This window comes from Ambystoma mexicanum, chromosome 2p (assembly GCF_040938575.1).
Source record: "Ambystoma mexicanum isolate Mex_15411 chromosome 2p, UKY_AmexF1_1, whole genome shotgun sequence".
NCBI classification, from domain to species: domain Eukaryota; kingdom Metazoa; phylum Chordata; class Amphibia; order Caudata; family Ambystomatidae; genus Ambystoma; species Ambystoma mexicanum.
Window position 1 is genome coordinate 901,385,295 of NC_090923.1, and position 20,464 is coordinate 901,405,758.

General features: G+C 47.9%; 1 protein-coding gene across 2 annotated transcripts in view; it reads right to left on the minus strand.

Moving 5' to 3' along the window:
- Positions 1 to 2,219: 2,219 nt before the first annotated feature.
- LOC138566885 (B-cell lymphoma/leukemia 11A-like) overlaps positions 2,220 to 20,464 on the minus strand; it is a 69,049-nt gene continuing 50,804 nt past the window's right edge. For both annotated transcript variants that reach the window (XM_069644607.1, XM_069644608.1), the window contains exon 3: positions 2,220 to 4,344. In XM_069644607.1, the coding sequence (XP_069500708.1) occupies positions 2,513 to 4,344 (1,832 nt within the window). In that variant the 3' untranslated portion in view covers positions 2,220 to 2,512. The remainder of the gene's footprint in view (positions 4,345 to 20,464) is intronic.

The window sequence follows — 20,464 nt, forward strand, 5'->3', positions numbered from 1 at the left end:
CTTGAGAGCCAGTATGACCCCACCCAATGGACAGTGATCCGGAGGAAGGGGACACTCGTAGTAGCCAGCCGATGCCACGAGACTATTGGAAGGAACGCGTCCTGGTTCAAAGGCATCCCCGACACCATGTGGAGGGAAAGCCTGGACAAGCGACAGGAATAGGATGACAATGAGATAACCAACAGGAGACAAGCATGATGGAAGAGACTGAGAATGGACCCGATCCCGAGGACTACGGATGAGAGGCAAGTGTGTCGACCAGATCCGTCGCGGACCGGAAAGCAGAGGGGAGCCAAGGTGCCGGATCACTCCAGCAACACAGCTGATACGACCTGAGGGTGGCCCCAAGGCCCCAGGTAAACTGAAGGACTGTGTATGCTGAAATAGACTCAGAGTTGACCACATAATGAATTAGGCGACAATTGTGAATGTTTATTTTGTTTTGTGACAAGGAGAGAAATGTTATGTACGTGTCACATCACTGTGCAACAGCGGGACGTGATGTAATAAAGGGGATGAGCGTCGGAAACCCCAGCCGTCTCACGCAGACACCAGTACCGGACTACCACATTTCATTTATGGGGCAGGAGCTCACGTGCACCATCAGCGTGACCCCTGCCCCCCTTTCTTGGCCATCTATCCATGTGGATCTAGGGGCTTCACCTGGATCCAACACAAAGTTGCTTCAAGAATAATCCACGTCCGATCAGTCAAGGATTACAAAGGATTATTTTAGGCCAGACCATGGAGGGCAGTGTTCCGTGCAAAGCGCAACCGTTGTGCTTCTGCCTTTGTACTCCTGACCCCCTGTATTTATTGGGCAAAATTATCCTGGGGGCAGAATGCTGAACGGCATGGACAAAGGGCCAGTTTTGGCCTGCTCAGTCCCATTGGTGGTTTCTTTCTCACCTCCCTTGCCTGTCTGCTTCCCCCTACCCCCAAGCGCCAGTGTGTTCACCCCGCCAGTGTCCACCTAACCACTGCACTCCTCGTAAAGTCTGTGCCCTCTACCTACATGCCTGCAGCACTCCGCATCATAGGACTTTCAATAAGTAGAATTATGGATGGGCAGAGGACTACGAGGAGGGGTTCCTTGTGGGAGCAGTGCTACTCGTGTCGCGTTTGGCTCCCCCACACACCGCATCCTTTTCCCCCTTCGCCTTTGTCAGCACGGGTGATGCAGCTCGCTGAAACGGTCAGGCATGGGGCTCCCCAAGGGTCGGGGAGCCGTCCTTTCATGCTGGCAGGACACTGGGCCTGCTCGGTAACCCTATGGTCGATGGCGACTTTGGGCGCAGAGACAATGCTTTTCTCGGCGTCCCTGCCACTACATCACAGTGGTTATAAATTCCATAATCCCCTTCTATGACATCACAGTAGAAGGATACGGCATTTCAAATTATTTTAGTTGATAATGGCTTCCTGTGGAAACCAGACACGACAACGAATTCAGCGGTAAAAGACCATGAAGGACAGAGGGGACAGGACACGCGTTAATTGAAGGTTACAAACAGGTGTGTTGTAACTTGGTTTGCTAGTGTGCTCCCTGGTTCCCAGTCCCCTGTATGGCTGGGGGGTTAGAGTGCTGTGTGCTAGAGATTCTGCCAGTGGCAGTTGAGAGAGTGACGGGACAGAGATGGGGGCTGGTGGAGGTTTCCTATTATAAAGTACCTACCTGAGAATCCTGCTTATTCCTGATGTGTGTCCTGTGACAAGTAAAAGACTTACTGTGACATCCGGCTCCTATGCCTCTGTCTTGGAAGGCCCAACTCTTCAATGTTTTTTCCCCAGTAGTGATACTGGAACAGCGAATGAACAAGCAAGGCGGGGTCTGGGTAGCAGAGCAGACATTTCTCTGCAGACAGGTCAGCTATGGGGTATGTGATAGCAAACGGGGACTAGACGTAGGGCAGACACAAACATTGCAAACTGAATGCCGATGTCAGGACCAGCAAGCCCAAGCAGTCTACAGTCTTTCCTGCCAGGTGCTTTATTGCCTCCGGCTTTAACCCCAGTGAGTGGTGGCAAACAAAAGTCAAGGGCAAAGGTGGCGGATAAGCTGGCACCTGGATGTATTTTTCCAGGTGGTCATGTAATCGATTTCAACGGACCCCCCCCCCCCCTCCGCCCTCTCCCCATTTAGTAGGTCTTGGTTGTTCACTACAGGATTTGCCAATCTTTGTTTTTGGCCTTCTCGTAATAAATGAAAAGGAAGTCAGTTTAAAGAAAAACAGTTTGTAATGAATTTTCACACTAGTTTACATTTCAGTACAGAACCAAGAAGTGCCAACTATTGGCCTCCATATCAGCCACTGTCATGGATTCCAGTTGCTACAGGGGAGAGGATAAGAGCTGCTTTAGTCCCAGAGTATTTTACACCACGTAGTAAACGGTTCATAAAAACAAGGCAAAGTGTTCGGTTGTAAAAACAGTGCAAGTATATATATATATATTTATATTTATAAAAAGAACGCTCTGCAGGAGGTTCTGCAGACCGGAAGTGCTTGGCTATCTAGTCCATGTCGCCGGCTCTGTGCAGTTCAGCGGCAGACAGTGTGGCGCCATGATACTTCTTCATGTGCTTCTCCAGGGTGCTGAACACGCTGAAGGGGACGTTACACTTCTCGCACTGAAAGGCCGGCTTGCCATCTTGCAGGTGGGTCTTCATGTGCCGCGTAAGTTTGCTGCTCTGCGCGCAGGCGTAGTTGCAGAGCTGGCAGCGGTACGGCCGCTCCCCAGTGTGGCTTCGGCGATGCACGGTCAGGTTGCTGCTGTTGCGGAAGACCTTGCCACAGAACTCGCATGTGTCACTACGTTTGGAGCCCCCTCGGTCTAGGCCATTCTGTTTCGGAGTGCAGTTTCCGCTGGCGATGCCACTCTCGGAGGACAGGGCTTCCTCAGAACTGTCGTCTCCCGGGGCGGGCTGGGAGATGGCTGGGTCGAAGGAACGTTCGGAAGAGTTGGCAAAGAGGGGTGGGCGCACCTCTCTGAAGCTCGGGAAGAGGTCTTTCATGAAGTTCTGAGAGTCTGAGCAGTTTGCAAGCCATTGAGAGTAAAAGGTATGGAGTGATGGTGGCAGCAGTGGGAGAAGCGGCTCTGATTCATTCTCAAGCTTCACCCGCTTCTTGAGATAACAGAGAAGGTTCTCAGGAGAGGTAGGGGATCTCTTGGGAAGGCTGAACTCAGGAGCTCTGATGCTTCCAGGGAATATATCTTCGCTGTGAACTTTACGCTCTGATGAACCCTCCTTAGGATGATAAATTCCCGGTGATGTGGTGAAGAGCACGCGTCTTTGTGCTTCCTCAGGCCCCTTACCCTGCTCATAGAGGGCCCCAGGTCCCGCCCCAGCTTCTGTATCATCAGCTGGTTTCTTGCTTCTAGAGTACTTTTCACTGAGGATGAAGCTGATGCACATGGGGGGGTCCTGCAGGCTCTCCTTATTGTCCTGATCTTCCAGCTCTTCTGTGTCATGCGCCGGGCTGTCCTCATCAGACTTTCTCAAGTCCTCCAGCTCCCCATATGCTTCCTCGTCATCTTGAAGACCGTTCTCGAGCCTCTCTGGATCAGTGTCCACGCTCTCGTCTTCAGCGCCACCCATGCTGTCCTTGAGTCTGTGAACTTTCATGTGGCGCTTCAGCTTGCTGGACTGGGTGCAGGCATGGTCGCAGAACCTGCATTGGTAGGGTTTCTCACCCGTGTGGCTACGACGGTGTACAACCAGATTGCTCAAGGATTTGAAGGTCTTTCCACAAAACTCACAGGACCTTCTCTTGACTTCCATAGGACTGTCCTCGGTCAGAACACCTGGTGGTGATTGGAAGAAGGGTGAAGGTGCTTGGAAGGCTAGTCCCGGGCTGTGTGCAAATGAATTCCCTGCCAATTCCCGAAGCTTGGTAGAAAAGTTTAAGGCCTCTTCCTGGACAGAGGTAACCTGGAATGGCAAAAAAGTCCTGTCCGGGCTGCCGCGGCGTGCGGCAATCTGGTCAGTATCAAAATGCAAACGCTGGGCAGTTTCTAAGAGCTCTTTGTTTGGAAAACTGAAAGCTGGCATTAAACGAGAGTGGCTCCTGTCCTCAAACGGAGACCTCGGGGTCTGTGGGTCTTCCGTGGGTTTGTGGTTGGTGCTGGATCTCCGGCGATCGGACAAGTCGCAGGGCTGGGGCAGAAAGCCGGCACTCCGATATGCACAGTCGTCGATCTGCTTCATGAGGGGGCCTCCGTTTTCCTCTGCGCTCAGGTAGATCTGCAGGTGGTGGGTGTTCTGAGCGTGATGGAGCAAGAACCAGGCGCTAGTGAACTCGGCATTGCAGGTGGTGCATATGTAGCACGAGGGCTCGGAGTCATCTGCAAAAAAGAAACAGGCAACATTAGAACCAAAAAGAACAGTCGTTTCAAGCTTCATTCAGCATTCGTATCAGTTTCTCAAGAGCCTGGCAAGTGTTCTCTCGTAGTCCCACACTTAGGGACCAGAAGCAAAGCAGCCGATAATGTGACAGGAGGACTGCAAGAATGGAGTGGCATGGATTCGTCCTGCATGCTCGCTCTACACATTAGGGACCTGTCACCTGACAACAATCCTCAAATACAGCAATGCAGGGGGGAAACTACTTTCAAATGCCACTGCAGCCTGCGTTCCCTGGCAATGCCCATTAACTTAGATCACAAATAAATGTTAGTTTATTTATATAATTGAAAACAAATCAACCTTTCAATAGTTTACAAAGAATAAAACAGGAATTATATACACTATTTATAATTCATCATTAAAACCAAGCATGAACAAAAACACGGTGCAATCAGAAAACAGATATTAAATCAAGAAAACAATTGTCTATCACATTACGTTAATCTTCTTAAATCTCAGACAGTGAGGCATTCTTATTTGCCTGATTTATAGCATAACATAAATCTAAGTTAAGAGATATAACAATGTTTATAATTGCAATTTTAACAGATGTCCGCTCACAGTTAAATAATCTATTCCACAGCGATTCATATGAAACAATCAGATCGTTTTTTAAATATTTTGGGAAAAACATTTTCCGCTTCAGTAATAGCTCAGGACAGCTACAAATGTCTAAGGTTCTCCGGCTGATCATTATCTCAGCAAAATCTACATATATGTTCATGCTTCAAGATTTTTCCACGGTTTGCTAAGATATCTCTAGCTGGCCACAAATTGAGTCACAATCTTAGAAACAGAGTTCTATATCTGGCCGATGAAAATTTGACCATGTATGATTCCATAGTAGGCAAGCGTTTTGGATGGAAAGTACATATTTCTAGAGTTGCTTTTGGGAAAGGCTTGCCAGCGTCAACCCAATACTTTCTGCATTGGTCCCATAAAGCGTCCAAGTGTCTAAGCTGTTTCGTGCTTTCCTTCTCTGTTTACTAATCTCAAAATCCTGGGCGAAACGAAGTTATTCCAGGATCCCGCAAAGTTGAGGATGGACTGCCCAAGTGTGGATGCATGTGACTCGCAGCATTGGTCAGGGCAGCCTGGCACCTTCGTGGGATGGGGGGGCGGGGCAATGCTGGCACCCACAGGAGTAGGCATACCTAAAAGAAAGGAAGGCCACACAGATTGGAGTCCACATCACCCACAATCGCATGTGGGACCCGTGGTGGTCACCTGCACTATTGCACAGTCCACTCCCGGAGTTCCCCAGTTTCATTTTACTCCAGAAGACTAGGGTCGTGTGATCCCGTGGCGCGGGCACAATACACCCTGACACCCAGACATGGATAGGTGCCTTCAGAACTTCAGAAGACTCTCGTGGTGACAGTGCACAGAAGGAAGAAGAGCTTAATAATTGGTGCATAGTCGGAGCCAGTTTCGCTTAAGGATGTGAACGGCGGAGAGGGATGTTTATGATGGACATAATACCATTTGGAGAATAAAACTTCCTGGCACAGAGCAATGCACAGAAACGCACCCACCATAAAAATGCATTGCACTGACAAAGGGCAACCAAAGCAAGAGAATGGAGGGAGAGTAACGAAGGAGACCAGACTGCGCATTTACAGGACTTGCACAAACCAACAGAGGCCTTCATCTGGTGGTTGTACACATACATAGGTCAAAAGAAGAATCTTTTTAGACCAAGGGTCTCCAACCTACGGCTTCCCAGATGTTTTGAACTACAACTCCCATGATCACTCACCATTGACTACAATGACTAGTGTTCATGGGAGTTGTAGTCCAAACATCTCGAGGTCCAAAGGTTGTTGCCCTCTGGTTTAGACTATTACAATTATATAGGCCAGCCATTTAATTGACAGCAAAATCACTGACAACCCCAATGTGTTCATGGTCTCTGGCAGGTATCTGTACCAACACATATAGGCTGCCCTATGCCTTATTTTAATGCCAGACACTGGACCATGTTCTCTAACTTCATGAAGCCTATACTGACAACACAATCACTACATAATGCACACTTCGGATCTTTGCTCTCCGTACGGGTAGTGGGTTTTGCAATGTCACTAAATTATTTTCCCATCAGTTGTAAAGGAGAACTTCAGTATATCAGCAACACCACTGTTCTTGAAGCCCACCCAGCCACAGCATCAAGATTTAACTGCCAGTGGAGTTTGCGTTTCTGAGGAGACACAATTGCCTAATCGTGGTCTTTATAAGCTGTTGCCAGGAGCGTTTGTAAGGCATCCCCCCTCTGCCATTCCACCTGGACCATAAAGGTCTACATAGGACGATTACCTTATGCTACGTAGCATTTGTAAAGCGTACGTTTCACCAATGCCATGGCTTCTTGGCGCTGTGAAACAACGGGCAACTATTATGCCAGGTGTCATCCTGGTCACTTGAGTAGACTTTTTCTAGGGCACCCCCTTGACTGCAGTCCTTATTTTTCCACAAATGAGGGCTTGGTACACTGTGATTTTGTCCCCAAACTCATGTACATAGTAACTCACAGTGCTCCAACGAGGATTGGCCTACATTGTCTGAGCACTTCCCTCACACTGCCGAGCACATGCAGACTGCCTTGTGAAAATCACAAGCAGCAGTCTCTATTACAGACGTGCAATAGCCATCTCTCCCCAGGGCAATGCTGCAGGATATTAAAAGGAACCTGCTAAGTGGGCATGCTCGAGGAATTTCAAAAAGGCCGAAGGCACCTGTACTGCTCCACCACAACATTGCCCTCATAATCGAGGAATTTCAAAAAGGCCAAAGGCACCTGTACTGCCCCACCACAACGTTGCCCTCATAATCGAGGAATTTCAAAAAGGCCGAAGGCACCAGTACTGCCCCTCCACAACTTTACCCAAATAAGACAGGGCAAGGGCTACAGAAATCATTTTACCCTAAACAACATGTCTGCTACAGTAACCACCCACCTCAGCATCAAAACTGTGCACACGCCCAAAGTCCTCTCTGCTGCTTTTTGGGGTGATAGATAATGGTCTTAATAGGAAAGAAGGGTTTGTGTTGCGCTCACCATATTGGTGACTAGGATGTTGGCGCGATGTTGCAATTTAGCATGTATCTAGTGTAGTTAATGAGAATAGGATGAGTATTACTATTTGTGTTACTTTGTGTATAGTGGATACACTTTGGAGTTGCACGCATGCAGCAACATAATGTCAAGTCTGCTGATACAATATGAACACAATGTAGTCGCATGGCGTGCCACGTTGTTCTACAGATGAGGAGCTTCATATGCACATGCGAGGGAGGAGATTTGCGTATGGAGAGGCCACTGTGCGGGGACCCGGTAGTCTTGAACGTACATGCACAGACATACATACACAGGGGTTTGCAGGAAAATGTGTTTGGGACAGTTGGGGGAACAAGGCGTACATGGCAAATACATGAATCTGTATAACGCGGATCCTTCATAGCTGGGGTCTGCATAGGCTGCAGAAACCTGGGTGTGCGATCTCGGAAGCTGGTTGATCAAGGTTGAAGGTTGTGGGGAGGCAGCTCGCTTAATTTGGGCAGCTGTGATAACATCAAATGGTCAGTTGCGGCCAGGCAAGGGTTTTACGACTTGGTGCTATTATGGAGAGGAGATGTCCTCTTTTTAAGTATATGGGAGTTTGGTATTCAGTGTTCAGGGAAGTCCGGCCACCTGGTAGGGTTGATTTGAGGCCCAGTAATAAACCTGGTGCAAGAGGTGCTTAAGGGCAGAGTGGACAAATGGTTTATGGGTTTCGATCAGGTTCTCAGGAATGACCAGGATGTGGCCAATGGCCATGCGTCCTGAAATGGTAGTCATTAGAGATTTGTGTGAAATGAGGATGCCATCAAGTCTGGCCAGATAAGATGTGTATCGCTAGTTCAAAAGGGAACTGGTTTGTTTCTCTCCCTCATCTTGTTGAAGTATCCTTGATAAAGCCATGTGCATCACGAGCGGGGAAGATGTCCACCACCAGATGGAACCTGTAATAAATTAGGATGGCTGTGTGTGAATCTGTAGCCATGTGATGATTGTGAGGGCATCTTGGAGTAAGACACAGACAACAGATTCAAAGTTCAAAACACTTTTATTAACCTAAATGTCAGGATGGAAAAATGACTGTCTTGACCTATACTATGTTCAGGATTTCCCTACCAAACCAAAACTAAAGAAAGTCAGAATCAATCAATTCAATTTAGGAATCTGTCTGTGTCCACAACCTATACTTGCCCATACAAATAATCTTATACAATGTGTAGAGATGTCAGTAATCAACGCAATAGTGTTCAGTTTGAAGCTAGGTTCAGTTTATAGCTTTCTTTCAACTCCCTTCCCTAAGTATAAAGCAGCTCTTATAAAGAGTCTTAAGATTAGCTTGAGTTTCAAAGTAATAGAAGTTTGAGCAATGCCTTCCCTAAATTCTAAAACACTGTTCACAAAGGCTCCGTCTTTAAGACAAATTAACAATCCCAGCCTCAGGGATCCTTCCCCAAGACTCAATTTCAGTGATGTATTCATTTGAGGGTGTTTCCCAATTCCTTTAATGCTCTGTGACACACTGGAGCCCTCTGTATATTGCTGGTCTTTTTTTATCAGAAAAGGTTTTGAAATGATATATTTGAAAGTTGCTTTTAATGTAAAGTTCCTTCACTTGAGGAATTATCATCCGATGTATTTAATCATATTGAGAAAGCTTCCCTTCTCTGGGTTTCTTCATAAGAAAAGGTTTCCTTCCATGTGGTATTCAAAATAGTGCAGGTTTTATGATTTGAATATTCAGTGCTGCTTTACTCTGTAAAGTGTAAAGGTTTTAAGGAAAGTAACTTTGTTATCTTCATTCAACTCTTTAAGTACTGTGACTCTCATTTGCCTTTAAATGTTCTCAGCATTCTGAGATTTTCGACAATACGCTTCTATTAGCATACGACCACTATGTATTAATTTGGTTTTCAAGAGTTAACAAGTCTTCAATGTTTGCTGGTTCGTAAGGATTCTAATCAGAGACCTTCAGCAATGTGCCCTTCAATCCACGTGGCCACTCCGTAATAAAGTATCCTTATGCGCAGCATCAACTCACATACCGGGTTTCTGTTTGTCTAGAAACGTACTGGTTGCTTTAATGCGTGCTCCTGCAGCGCAGATCTTCTGGCCTTCTTGTCTTTGCTTCAGGGCTCCACCTCCTGCCCCACAAGCACTCCTGGGTCGACTTTTGGCCCCAGGCGAAAGAGCAGCTTGAGCAAGAAAACAAGGAGCAGCCTTCCTGCATGGCTCCCCTTTCACGCTTCCTTCGGTTCCACAGAGCCCCTGCTCTCGGAACACTCTTCCCTGAACCACAAGCATGCTGCACATGGAAAGCACCTCACTGTTCTTCGTGGCCTCTTTGCTGCTGAACATTCACTGGCACTGCTCATGTCACCATTCTCCTTTCTACACTCAATTGGTGGGGCTTTTTATACACCTGTAGCCCTGTAACAGGATGGAGGTGTGAGTTCTCAATTATCCCTGCCTGACCTAATTAAAGGGACATAACTGACCTCCACTTCTCTCAGTAGGCCTCTTCTTTGTCCCAGCAACTAAGTGGTGAAAGCAGCTAGTCTTCACTGCTCTCGGTTGCCTCTTCCTCGTCTCAGTACCTTTTGTGGTAATGAGTGAATAATTCAGGGGAGTTGTTTTGTAATACCTAATAAAGACAGGAGCTGGGTTGGCTTGGTCGATATTAGGGGAAGTGGGTACCGTATCTCTCAAGGGCATCTCACTTCCTGTTCCCATAGACCCTCAAACCAGGTGATCCTCCCTTGCTTGTCCACCCCCAGGGTTGGGATCCAAAGCGATGGCCTTTCCCTGGCAACCTGCGCAGAGAATCTACAGGGAACAGGGGGTAGAACACCCTCAGATTTCTCGCAAGATGTCATGACCTGCTACGGAAGGATCCCAAAAATGGGTGTGCTCTAAATATGAGATGATGCAAATGTATGTCAAAAGGGGATGTGGTTAAATGAATGCATCCAATGAGAGCGTGGGAGCTGAGGATTTAGATTTCCTTGTATAGAGTTGACCACTCATGTTTGGGGGGATGACTTTGTAAAAAAATATGTGGGAGTCTGCCAACTGTTGCAAAATGTATATCATGTGAAACTTTTGTGTGGTTCAAAGAGAAACTGGTTAGTATGGTCTCTAAAGAGTTGTCTAGCCCCTCCCAGCCATGTGTACAATAAATTTGCTTTACAGACAAATGTGTATTCGCTTTTTAAGAGAAGGGCCATTATTTGGGTAAGGAGATCGGAGGTCCACCCCCACATGCTGCTCGACTACTATCTTGGAAAATATAATACATGGTGGCAGCAACTCAGACTGAAACCAAACCTGATGCACCAGCGAGGACTGCATGCATTGGATATTTTTATATTTTATTTAAATAAAAAATTCACGAACAAAGTATAAACAGAACCCTTAACTGTACCCTCCTGTGCACATGCCGCATGGAAACTACCACAGTTCTTTGGAAAATCCCAAAGACCCATCCATTTGTCATGCACCAGGGAGTGGTCGCTAAATCTCTAGTGTCAGGAGAAGGGATTGCCGCTGTTCTAGCAGAGGGTAAAGGTGGGTCATTGGGTCAACCGGCACCAGTGGGAATAGGACACTCCTGGGGCATGGGCTTCTGATCCGAAAATCAGAAGGCTGGACTGGCAGTGGGATGTTGCTCGAAGCCTTCCTGTGGCCATTTACATCTGAGACAAAATGTATTTTGAGCTTTGAATCACCACCATTAGGCAGCTCACTCAAGTTACTGGGACCATTCTGCTCAAAAGCCGGCATGTGGTCAACAGAGCAAGGGCCATACAATATGGGTTACTGGGGGAGGGTCAGCATTTCATCAATCACATGAAATGGCCCGGGGGAACACAACTCTTTAACACATCTGGGGTAAGGTTACCTATAGAGATTCCTCTGTCTCAATGCTTATTGTGCCCTGCTTAGTTACATAAGGTATTCCCAGTTCTGGAAGGCAATCTCCTGAATGACTCCAGGGATCAGGACGCATTCTCAAACCTATTCCGACACATGCCTTTGCGTTCCTGTTTGAGCCAAACGTGCCTAGAAGCTCGGTGAAGTTGATCCCAGAATTGTTATGCCCAGTCCCTAGAGGAAAGGTGACAGGAAAATTCGAATCAGATGGGCTTCCTGGGGGACCTGTGGGCAAGGCCCGCAGCAAAATTTCTCTGCACCTAAATGAGTCTTAGAAGTCATGCACTATGTTCCAAATACAGTGGGAACTGGGCTAAGGCACCACTGTGCTCAAACTACTTAAAACCTGGCCACTGAGACTCCCTGGTTAAAACTTAAACTTGTAAAAGACTGTTTTCAATTAGTTACATGCTTTTTTGATTCTTTGCGCATTTTGGTGGTGCAAATCGCCGACATATGTGGCACAAGCTTTGCTACACAGGGAGCAAGAGGGAGGGGTGTTGTAAACCAGAATATCTGGTTGGCATGGCAACTGGCAATGCTGGTGGCATGAAACGGAAAAGGTGCAATTTGTTAATTTACGTGACCAGCTGCCATTTAAACCAATGCGCAGGGGGTTTACATTAATTGGGCCAATCCAGAGTTGCCTTTGAAATCGCGTGATTTCATTTCGTTTTACTGCAGCGTAGTCCTTCCATTGTTCCTACTCAGCCCAGTCTGGGCCCCCAGCTGCTCTATTGCAAGCACATCACAGTTGCAGACTTTCCCTACCCCACAGCTGCAGAAATCCGTGGGGCATCACGATGAGTGTTGGCAGCGGGTTAAGTGCACAAAAACAAACTTTGTTTATATTTATGTATACACTGAGTCCCATAGAGTATGGGTGCACAGATGCTTGGGCGGCCATCTTGGAAGTGACCATTCCAGTGCGGAAAAATTAAGCTTGTGCATATTTACATATAAATTATCAAAACAGAAGAGTCTGATTTATGTACAGGTGCTTAGTGAAACCCCCTCTCGAATTCGCAACCCACTTAATGAACTCAGGGGCAGGTAATGGAGTGGGTTGGGCAATGTCAGAGAGTCAGTGATGACAACCTTTGAGGAACACTCCAGGTGGAAGCTTCACAGACGGACACAATGGGGGGTTATATAAAGTAGATGTGTATGAGAAACAGTACAACCACACACAGTGACCTGCAGAGTCGTACATGGCTCCATCCTCTCCTCTGTCATCTGCAACTTCTATATCAAGCCACTGGGGCCCCCGTTGGCCACATTCACAATCAAAATCTACCAGCATGCTGATGAGACAATGCTATGTCTGAAGGTCAACTTCCCCGTCAAAATTCACCAATTGAAACCCTGCCTCTCCACCATTCAAACCTGGATTTCAAAAGCCAACTTGAAACTCAACCATACCAAGACAGAGTTAATTCTCCTTGGTGGCGCCAAATGCTGCCAATTTACTGGCTTCTCCCCCAAACTAAACCTAGTGCAAAGTGTCTAAGTCTCACCATTGATTGCTACCTCCCCTTTAAGCCACACATTGCCAAGAAGACCAGAACAGCATGGTAGCAGCTCTTGGTCTTGCAAGAAATCAAACACATCATCACTGCCTCATACTTCAGATCTGTCTCCCAGACCCTGGTGCTCTCTCACCTGGATGGTGGCAATGACCTTCATTCTGGCCTCTCTGAAAGAGGTCTAGCACACATCCAATGCCAAAAGAAATTCGACCACCGATCACATTTCCCCCACTGAATAATCTATACGATTAAGCTTGCTCCACCTTCAAGACAGCTTTCATCACCAATAAAACTCTACTGTCCAAGACGCCATCTTTCTTAGCTGGAATGATCACCATTTCAGGAGGCCAACGCAACACCAGGAGCCAGACGTAATGCAACAAACTCAAGAAGGAGAAGACCTGAACACAATCATTCCTATGCTGTACTCCAGCACGCTAGAACAACCTTCCTGCTAACATTAGGTGAGCTACCACCCTTCTCCAATTCAGGAAAGATCTGAATCCGAAGACCCTGCTCCTCAAGGAATATGTCACCGATAAAATGACACTCCCCACCCTCTGTTCTACTCACCTTAATGGTACTACACTTCATTACTTTCTAGCTAGGTTTACACTATATACATCACTTCCATATACATCATATTAAGAGCATTGGTCTTGCCTATACTGGTGTCAAGTCATCATGGCTGACTTATTTATAGTCACAGCATTCTTACCATAAGATCATAGACAGAGCTGAAGACCAAGTAGAGTATAAGATGTGGCAACTGCAGGGAAACGGCCACATTACTCGGCCTTGACCGCATCAGTGTCTCTTTATTCCCGTGCTTTACTCTTTCTCCATCTACCTAGAGTTCTTTCTCTCTCTCTCTCCCTCCCTGTCCCCATTGCCCTTCCTCTCACCCATCCTTCTCTCACACGTGCCCCCTCTGACTCCTGCACCGTTCTTGCCTATCCACTCAAGCTTATTTGCATGGTGTGACCCACATTAGGCTTATTTTCACCCTCCTAGCAATTCACATGCATGCATCCTCATCCACTCTAGCACCCATGCTCTCCAACATGTACCCTTACACACACCCATCACTTCCCTTGCACCCTGGTTCTCCTTCTCCCTTGCATCCTAACTCTTTCGCACCCTTGCGCAGACTTCCTATCTCACTCTAACTCCCTTCAGAGCAATCGACCTGTACAGTGCCAGGTGCAGCTACTTTATAGGCAGACCTTAAGAGCAAGCAATACCAAAGCCAATATCAGTGGACACATAGTAAAGTTATTCTATTGCCCTCCCCCCCAACCCATGAACAGAAGACTTGTTTTAATATGTCTATAACTAATGTTGCATCTTCAAACATTAACTTGCAGACATTAAGGGGATCTTTTGAAGTAATTACTGGTTAATAAGGCCAAGAAGTATTTACTGAATTCAAGCCTATAAATATAAAATACTGCACATTCCAAAACGTTTGGCTTTTCCAATACTTGTATAGCTTTCTCCTAAAACAACTGTTAGGATCGGTTATCCAAAGGGGGCTTTTCTTATGTCCTTGATTTGTGTCCACTTTTTAAATGACTATTATGACTATTTTAGTTGGATTGTTTACATTTTCATCAATGATGTTCTTTATGGAAAATGGTAATACATTTCACTATTTTCCAAACACTTTCGTTTTGATTCTGTGATTGTTTTATGCTCTAATTCCACAGCTCCTCTGGTAGAGTTAAGCCTTGAGCTCGGCCTGCAATACCTACAGGTAAGCTATTGGCACTGCAAAGAGGCATTCGCCCTGCCTACGTTTGCGAACAACCAGGTATGATGTTGCGCCTCAGCAGCACAGCCAGGGCACCCTAAAGGGGTGACTACCAGGCAGTCATAGCCCAGCACTGGGAGATCAGAGGAGGCTCCACGGCGAGGCGACCGGGTCACGGTTTAGGTCACTATATTGGGGGGTGGCGTGTTGCGGTGTGCGAGGTGGGTGCGTGGTGGAGTGGAAAGGAACTGCCGGAGCCTGGTCCGTTTCACTTCTGGTCTCCGCATGCATATAAAAATACCACACCAGGTGGCCGGTTACAGCTCCTCGCCTGAGTGCATTTGAAGCCCAGCTGTGAAGGTCCCCGCCTATCTGGACTGCAGGGGATCCCCCCACTAGGCCCTCAAAGAGAGGGACCACAATTAATATTTTAATTGAAAGCCTTTCCAATGTGATATTTTCTAGACGCACATAAGCAGAGATATAATCACAAAGGGGTGATTTCGACACATAGGAACCCACGACGTCAGGAAAAGCACCCGAATTTGCAACTACTTTATTTACTCAAACTGTCCACCCGTGAACCTAGAGCACCGACTCCCCAAATGGTGCTTTCCTGGTGTTGTGTTGGCCCCGTTATAGCTATGTCCGGTGCTGTAAAAGGGGGTGCTGCGGGACAGGGTCAAGGTGCATTGCTGCGGGTGGTTTGGGTGGTCTCAGGCAGAGGGGTGTCTTTCTTGAGTGCAGTAATTTCTGCTGGGTTCAGAGAGGTAGAAGGCAGAACCTCTCCTCGTGCTGTCTGGTGGAGCAGGGTGGGCAAGGATTGGCAGAATGCTGAGACTGGGGATTGGCGGTCTGCAGAGAGGAGGGCCCAGAATGCAGTTTAGGCTGCGCTTCACTTGTGTGTGTGTGCCTTTGTGGAACCTCAACCACCCCTTACTTGACCTCAAATGAGGGTGTCTCCACATAAAGAGGACAAAAGACAGCATCATAAAATATCCAAAGAAAATCTACAAAGAAGCGACACACACAAACAAAAAAAGATACGAACATAACAAATAAAAGGATTTGCAATTCCAAGAAGGTGCTTCCGAGCTTGGGCGAGGGGCAGGCCTCGGCTGCTGCAATGGTGAATAATGAATGCAGAGAAGACAGGCGCGCGACTTATTAAAAATGCACATTTCCATCGCTGTGTCCCCAGGCTGCAACCCGGCGGGGTTTACCAGGGGAGGCAGATTATAAGGAGCTCAGAATATTCATGAGCCGCGCAGGATGAGAGTGGTGCCAACTGATGGGGGGGGTTTGGGGGGGTGCGGCCCTTCCTCCCTGGTGCCACGCTGCCTCTTGCTTGTAAGGGTTCCGAGGTCGGCCCGTATAGGCCACCGCCAGCGATAGGTGGCCCACGAGCACTACCACCCTTCCTCGGGGGCAAGTGGGTCACAAGTCCCACCGTGGATTTGTTGAGGGTGCAAGGCATCCTGGACTTGGCAGCTTTGTCCTTTTGCTGATGGCGGTGGCCATGGGCGGCACAGCCAGATGACAGGATAAAAGTGTGCCGCTCTATGTATGTTTTCCAGTTGGCCTCCCCTTTACGCTATGCTCTGGAGTAAACAACCATGCGTGAGAACATGTACAGTCCCAAAGGTGTACTGTGTATGTAGAAGAGTGGCTGTGTGCACAGTGCACGTGACAGCTGTGCAGCCGGTGGCAGCACTGTCCCCCTCACCGGCGAAGGCACGGTCAGACAACTTTACCCCCTAAACACCCCCCCCCCAACCTTAACATTTAGAACATATAGCTGATTTTGAACTTTAGGCAATGCGCCGTTATAAATCACGTGACACTCTGCTCCGCATCAGCATTCCGCAAACGCCAAAATGAAATGAAGAAACTGCGCACATTGTAACTTAGCGGCGTTATGTGCATGCCATTTCTATGGGTTTCCTCATAAAAAATAGTGGGGGAGGTAGCGGCTAGAGCGCCAACGCAAGACCTCCAGGTTCCAAGGCAAAGCTTTGAACGTGACGTCTCACCGCGCACAGCTAGCGCCCATGGCGTTCCCTGCGCGCGCGTTGCCTGCGCGCGCAGTCCTGTCACGTGGCGCGAGCTTGGCCTTCGTAGAGGTTATTGCATATACTATTCCACAGCGAGCTACGGTCACGCCGATTCATAGAGCCGGCGGCCAAAGCACATCTTCGTGCAATGGCTGTACAATATGCACGTGGCCCTGCACCAACAGCAGCAGCAAACCGTGAACACATCCCAGTTCTGGAAAGCCGCGGCATTCCCGGGTCACTTATTCGTTAAAGGACCTCTGCGGTCTGCTTGGGGAACACAACATCTGTGTATTAAGCAACGACAAACAGCAGCACACCAATAGTAGATGTGCCTTGTTTGCAGCGTGAAAGGAAAGCTCAGTGGGTCAATGGGCTAACACTGCACCTGCAGGACACTCCTTCACTATAAGTAAAGCCGTAAAGGAAATCTGTGCCCTTATGAAAGGCTGCCAGGGTTATTTCTTGCTGCCAGCCGTATAAGTGGGCCGTATAACCCCGCCATGCCCTGGTGACACACATACATTTTATGAAAAGAAGCAATTGACAAACGGCAGTATGCAGTCACGTGCTAGCCCCCTCGGGGGAGTCTCCAGCCTCGCCACGCAGGCTGCCCGGTGAAACCCCCGGACGCGTGCAAGCATTCCTGGACGCGTAGGGGGCTTTCAGCCATGAGCTGAGTAATCAGTCGAGGTACCAACTCTCCCCATCCTAATATAGCCCCCTCTGATCCCCCTCACCCCCCCAGCAGCAAAGTCCCCGACATAACGGACATTGCCAGCTTCCACCCCGAAAAGGTGGCCACGTGACACCAACACCACCATGTAGACTGTGCAGGGCGGAATTTTCTCACTGTAATGTAATTATTCATAGAGAGACACATGTACACACACGCGCATGTAAGCGAGCTAGAGAGAATGTAAGACATTAAACAAGTATACAGTAATCTCTTCTAGGCACAATATATACCCTTTTAAATGTGTGTTTGATGCCTCTTGATACCAGAAAAACATTTACTTTGTAATATTTCAATAGAAGGCTGTTGTGAGGCGAGCACGAGCAGCCTGCAGAACTGAGAGAGTGAGTGCTATCATCCGGGTAAGACTGTATTCATTGAAAGCTTTACAGCTAAATTAATTTATTTATTCAAAATGTTAAGGGTAATGCTTGTAGGAGAGGATGACGTGGCTTCTTTATTTAGCGTGGTCTCGGTGACATCACAATGAAGGAGCGGCCTGCGAGCGTCTTAGTGGGGATAGGGTGTGGCCATGAGCTTCAGTGCAGTGCAGTGGGGCGTTGTGTCCATTGCAGGCGGGCTAGATACATTGCACGCAGGAACCTATCATAGCCAATATGCAGCAGAGGGGAACTTGCCCGTGATGCTACCCTCTGCTCGAGAACCCATCCCACTTATATGCTTTGCTCCAGAATCCCACGCTGGCGATATCGGTGGTCCAGAATCCCACAGTGGTGATATGTTGCACCCAGGAACGTTACACCAGTGTGTGCTATGCTCCAAAATCCCACTATGGTGATATGTGACATCCAGGAACACCACACCAGTTAAATGTTGGGCTCCAGAATCCCACCGTGTTGATATGTTGCACCCAGGAACATCACGCCAATTATTTGCTGTGCTTCAGAATTCGACCGTGATGATATATTGCACCCTGGGACATCACACCAATTATATGCTGTGCTCCAGAATCCCACAGTGGTGATATGTTGCACCCAGGAACATCACACCAGTTATCTGCAGTGCTCCAGAATCCCACAATAGTGATAGGTTGCACCCAGGAACATCACACCAGTTACATGCCGTGCTCCAGAACCCATACCACTTATATGCTGTTCTTCAGAATCCCACTGTGGCGATATGTTGCACCCAGCAACATCACACCAGTATTTGCTGTGCTCCAGAACCCACCCCGCCGTGGTGATATGTTGCACCCAGGAACATCACATCAGTTGTGTGCTATTCTCCAGAATCCCACTATGGTGATATGTGACATCCAGGAACACCACACCAGTTAAATGTTGTGCTCCAGAATCCCACTGTGGTGATATGTTGCACCCAAGAACATCACACCAGTTATCTGCAGTGCTCCAGAATCCCACAATGGTGATATGTTGCACCCAGGAACATCACACCAGTTATTTGCTGTGCTCCAGAATCCCACTGTGGTGATATGTTGCACCTAGGAACATTACACCAGTTATTTGCTGTGCTCTAGAACCTATCCAACAATGGTGATATGTTGCACCCAGGAACATCACACCAGTTATTTGCTGTGCTCCAGAATCCCACTGTGGTGATATGTTGCACCTAGGAACATTACACCAGTTATTTGCTGTGCTCTAGAACCTATCCAACAATGGTGATATGTTGCACCCAGGAATATCACACCAGTTATTTGCTGTGCTCCAGAATCCCACTGTGGAGATATGTTGCACTTAGGAACATTACACCAGTTATTTGCTTTGCTCTAGAACCCATCCCACAGTGGTGAAAGGTTGCACCCAGGAACATCACACCAGTTATGTGCTGCGCTCTAGAACCCATCCCACAGTGGTGAAAGGTTTCACCCAGGAACATCACACCAGTTATGTGCTGTGCTCTAGAACCCATCCCACAGTGGTGAAAGGTTGCACCCCGGAACATCACACCAGTTATGTGCTGTGCTCCCGAACCCATCCCACAGTGGTGATATCTTGCACACAGGAACAGCACACACGTTGTATGTTGTGCTCCAGAATCCCCCAGTGGTGATATGTGGCACACCAGTTACATGCTCTACCTGAGGACTGCACAGAGATGATGTGTTTTGTACATGAGCCTCCTTTGGTCATGTGTTGTAACCAAGATCAGCACAGCAGTGAGATGATTTGCCAGCGAACATCGCAGTGCTAGTATGTTGTGCTCTGGAGCATCACAGTGATTCTATATGTTGGATAGAAACCACACAGTGCTGAACACTTATGCTGGGGGTGTCGCCCAGCTGTGGTAGGTTATCCTCAGGAACACCGCAGTGGTGATAGTTTGCGAGCCGCAGAGTGGTGACATGTTGTCAGAAGTTCACAAGGGATATATATTGTGCCAGTAAACCTCACAGTGCCAGTCTTTTGTGCCTAGGAACTCAGAGATGTGACATGTTACAGTCATAATCACCGCAGGCGGGGTATGCTAGGTCCGGGGGGCTCACATTGCTTATGTGTTGCGCCGCACACATGAGAGATTGCACACAAAGACATTCCCAGTGGCTTTTGTTGTGTCAGGGAACATCATCGCGGCGATGTGTTAAGCAAGAAAACATCGCCAGGAGTGCGCGGTTGTCTTGTGAATTGCGATTACCTCTTGGCACTGCCAGCTGTTTGAAAATGCATAATGATGTCCCCTGGGGTTCAGGGCATTATGCATGCATACAGGAACCTAACAAACATATGATCTCACTTACGATCAACGTTGCCCTCCATTTCAGCGCAGGATCTTAACCTAGGTCTGCTCATGACATATGCAGAGACATACGCAGGCAGCTCCTGTCCAACCGTGTTCCACCCTCTAATGGGTGTGCGGTGCACTCCCGCAGGAGTCACACAACCGACACAGGACTGTACACAGCCTGCATGTAACAGCACAGGGCCGTATTCGGCACCTCTGAGCGCCCGTGCAAGTGGCAGGCGCTGTGCAGCATAAATGCTGCGGAAGTTAAACTATTGAGAGGATGTATTCACTCCACC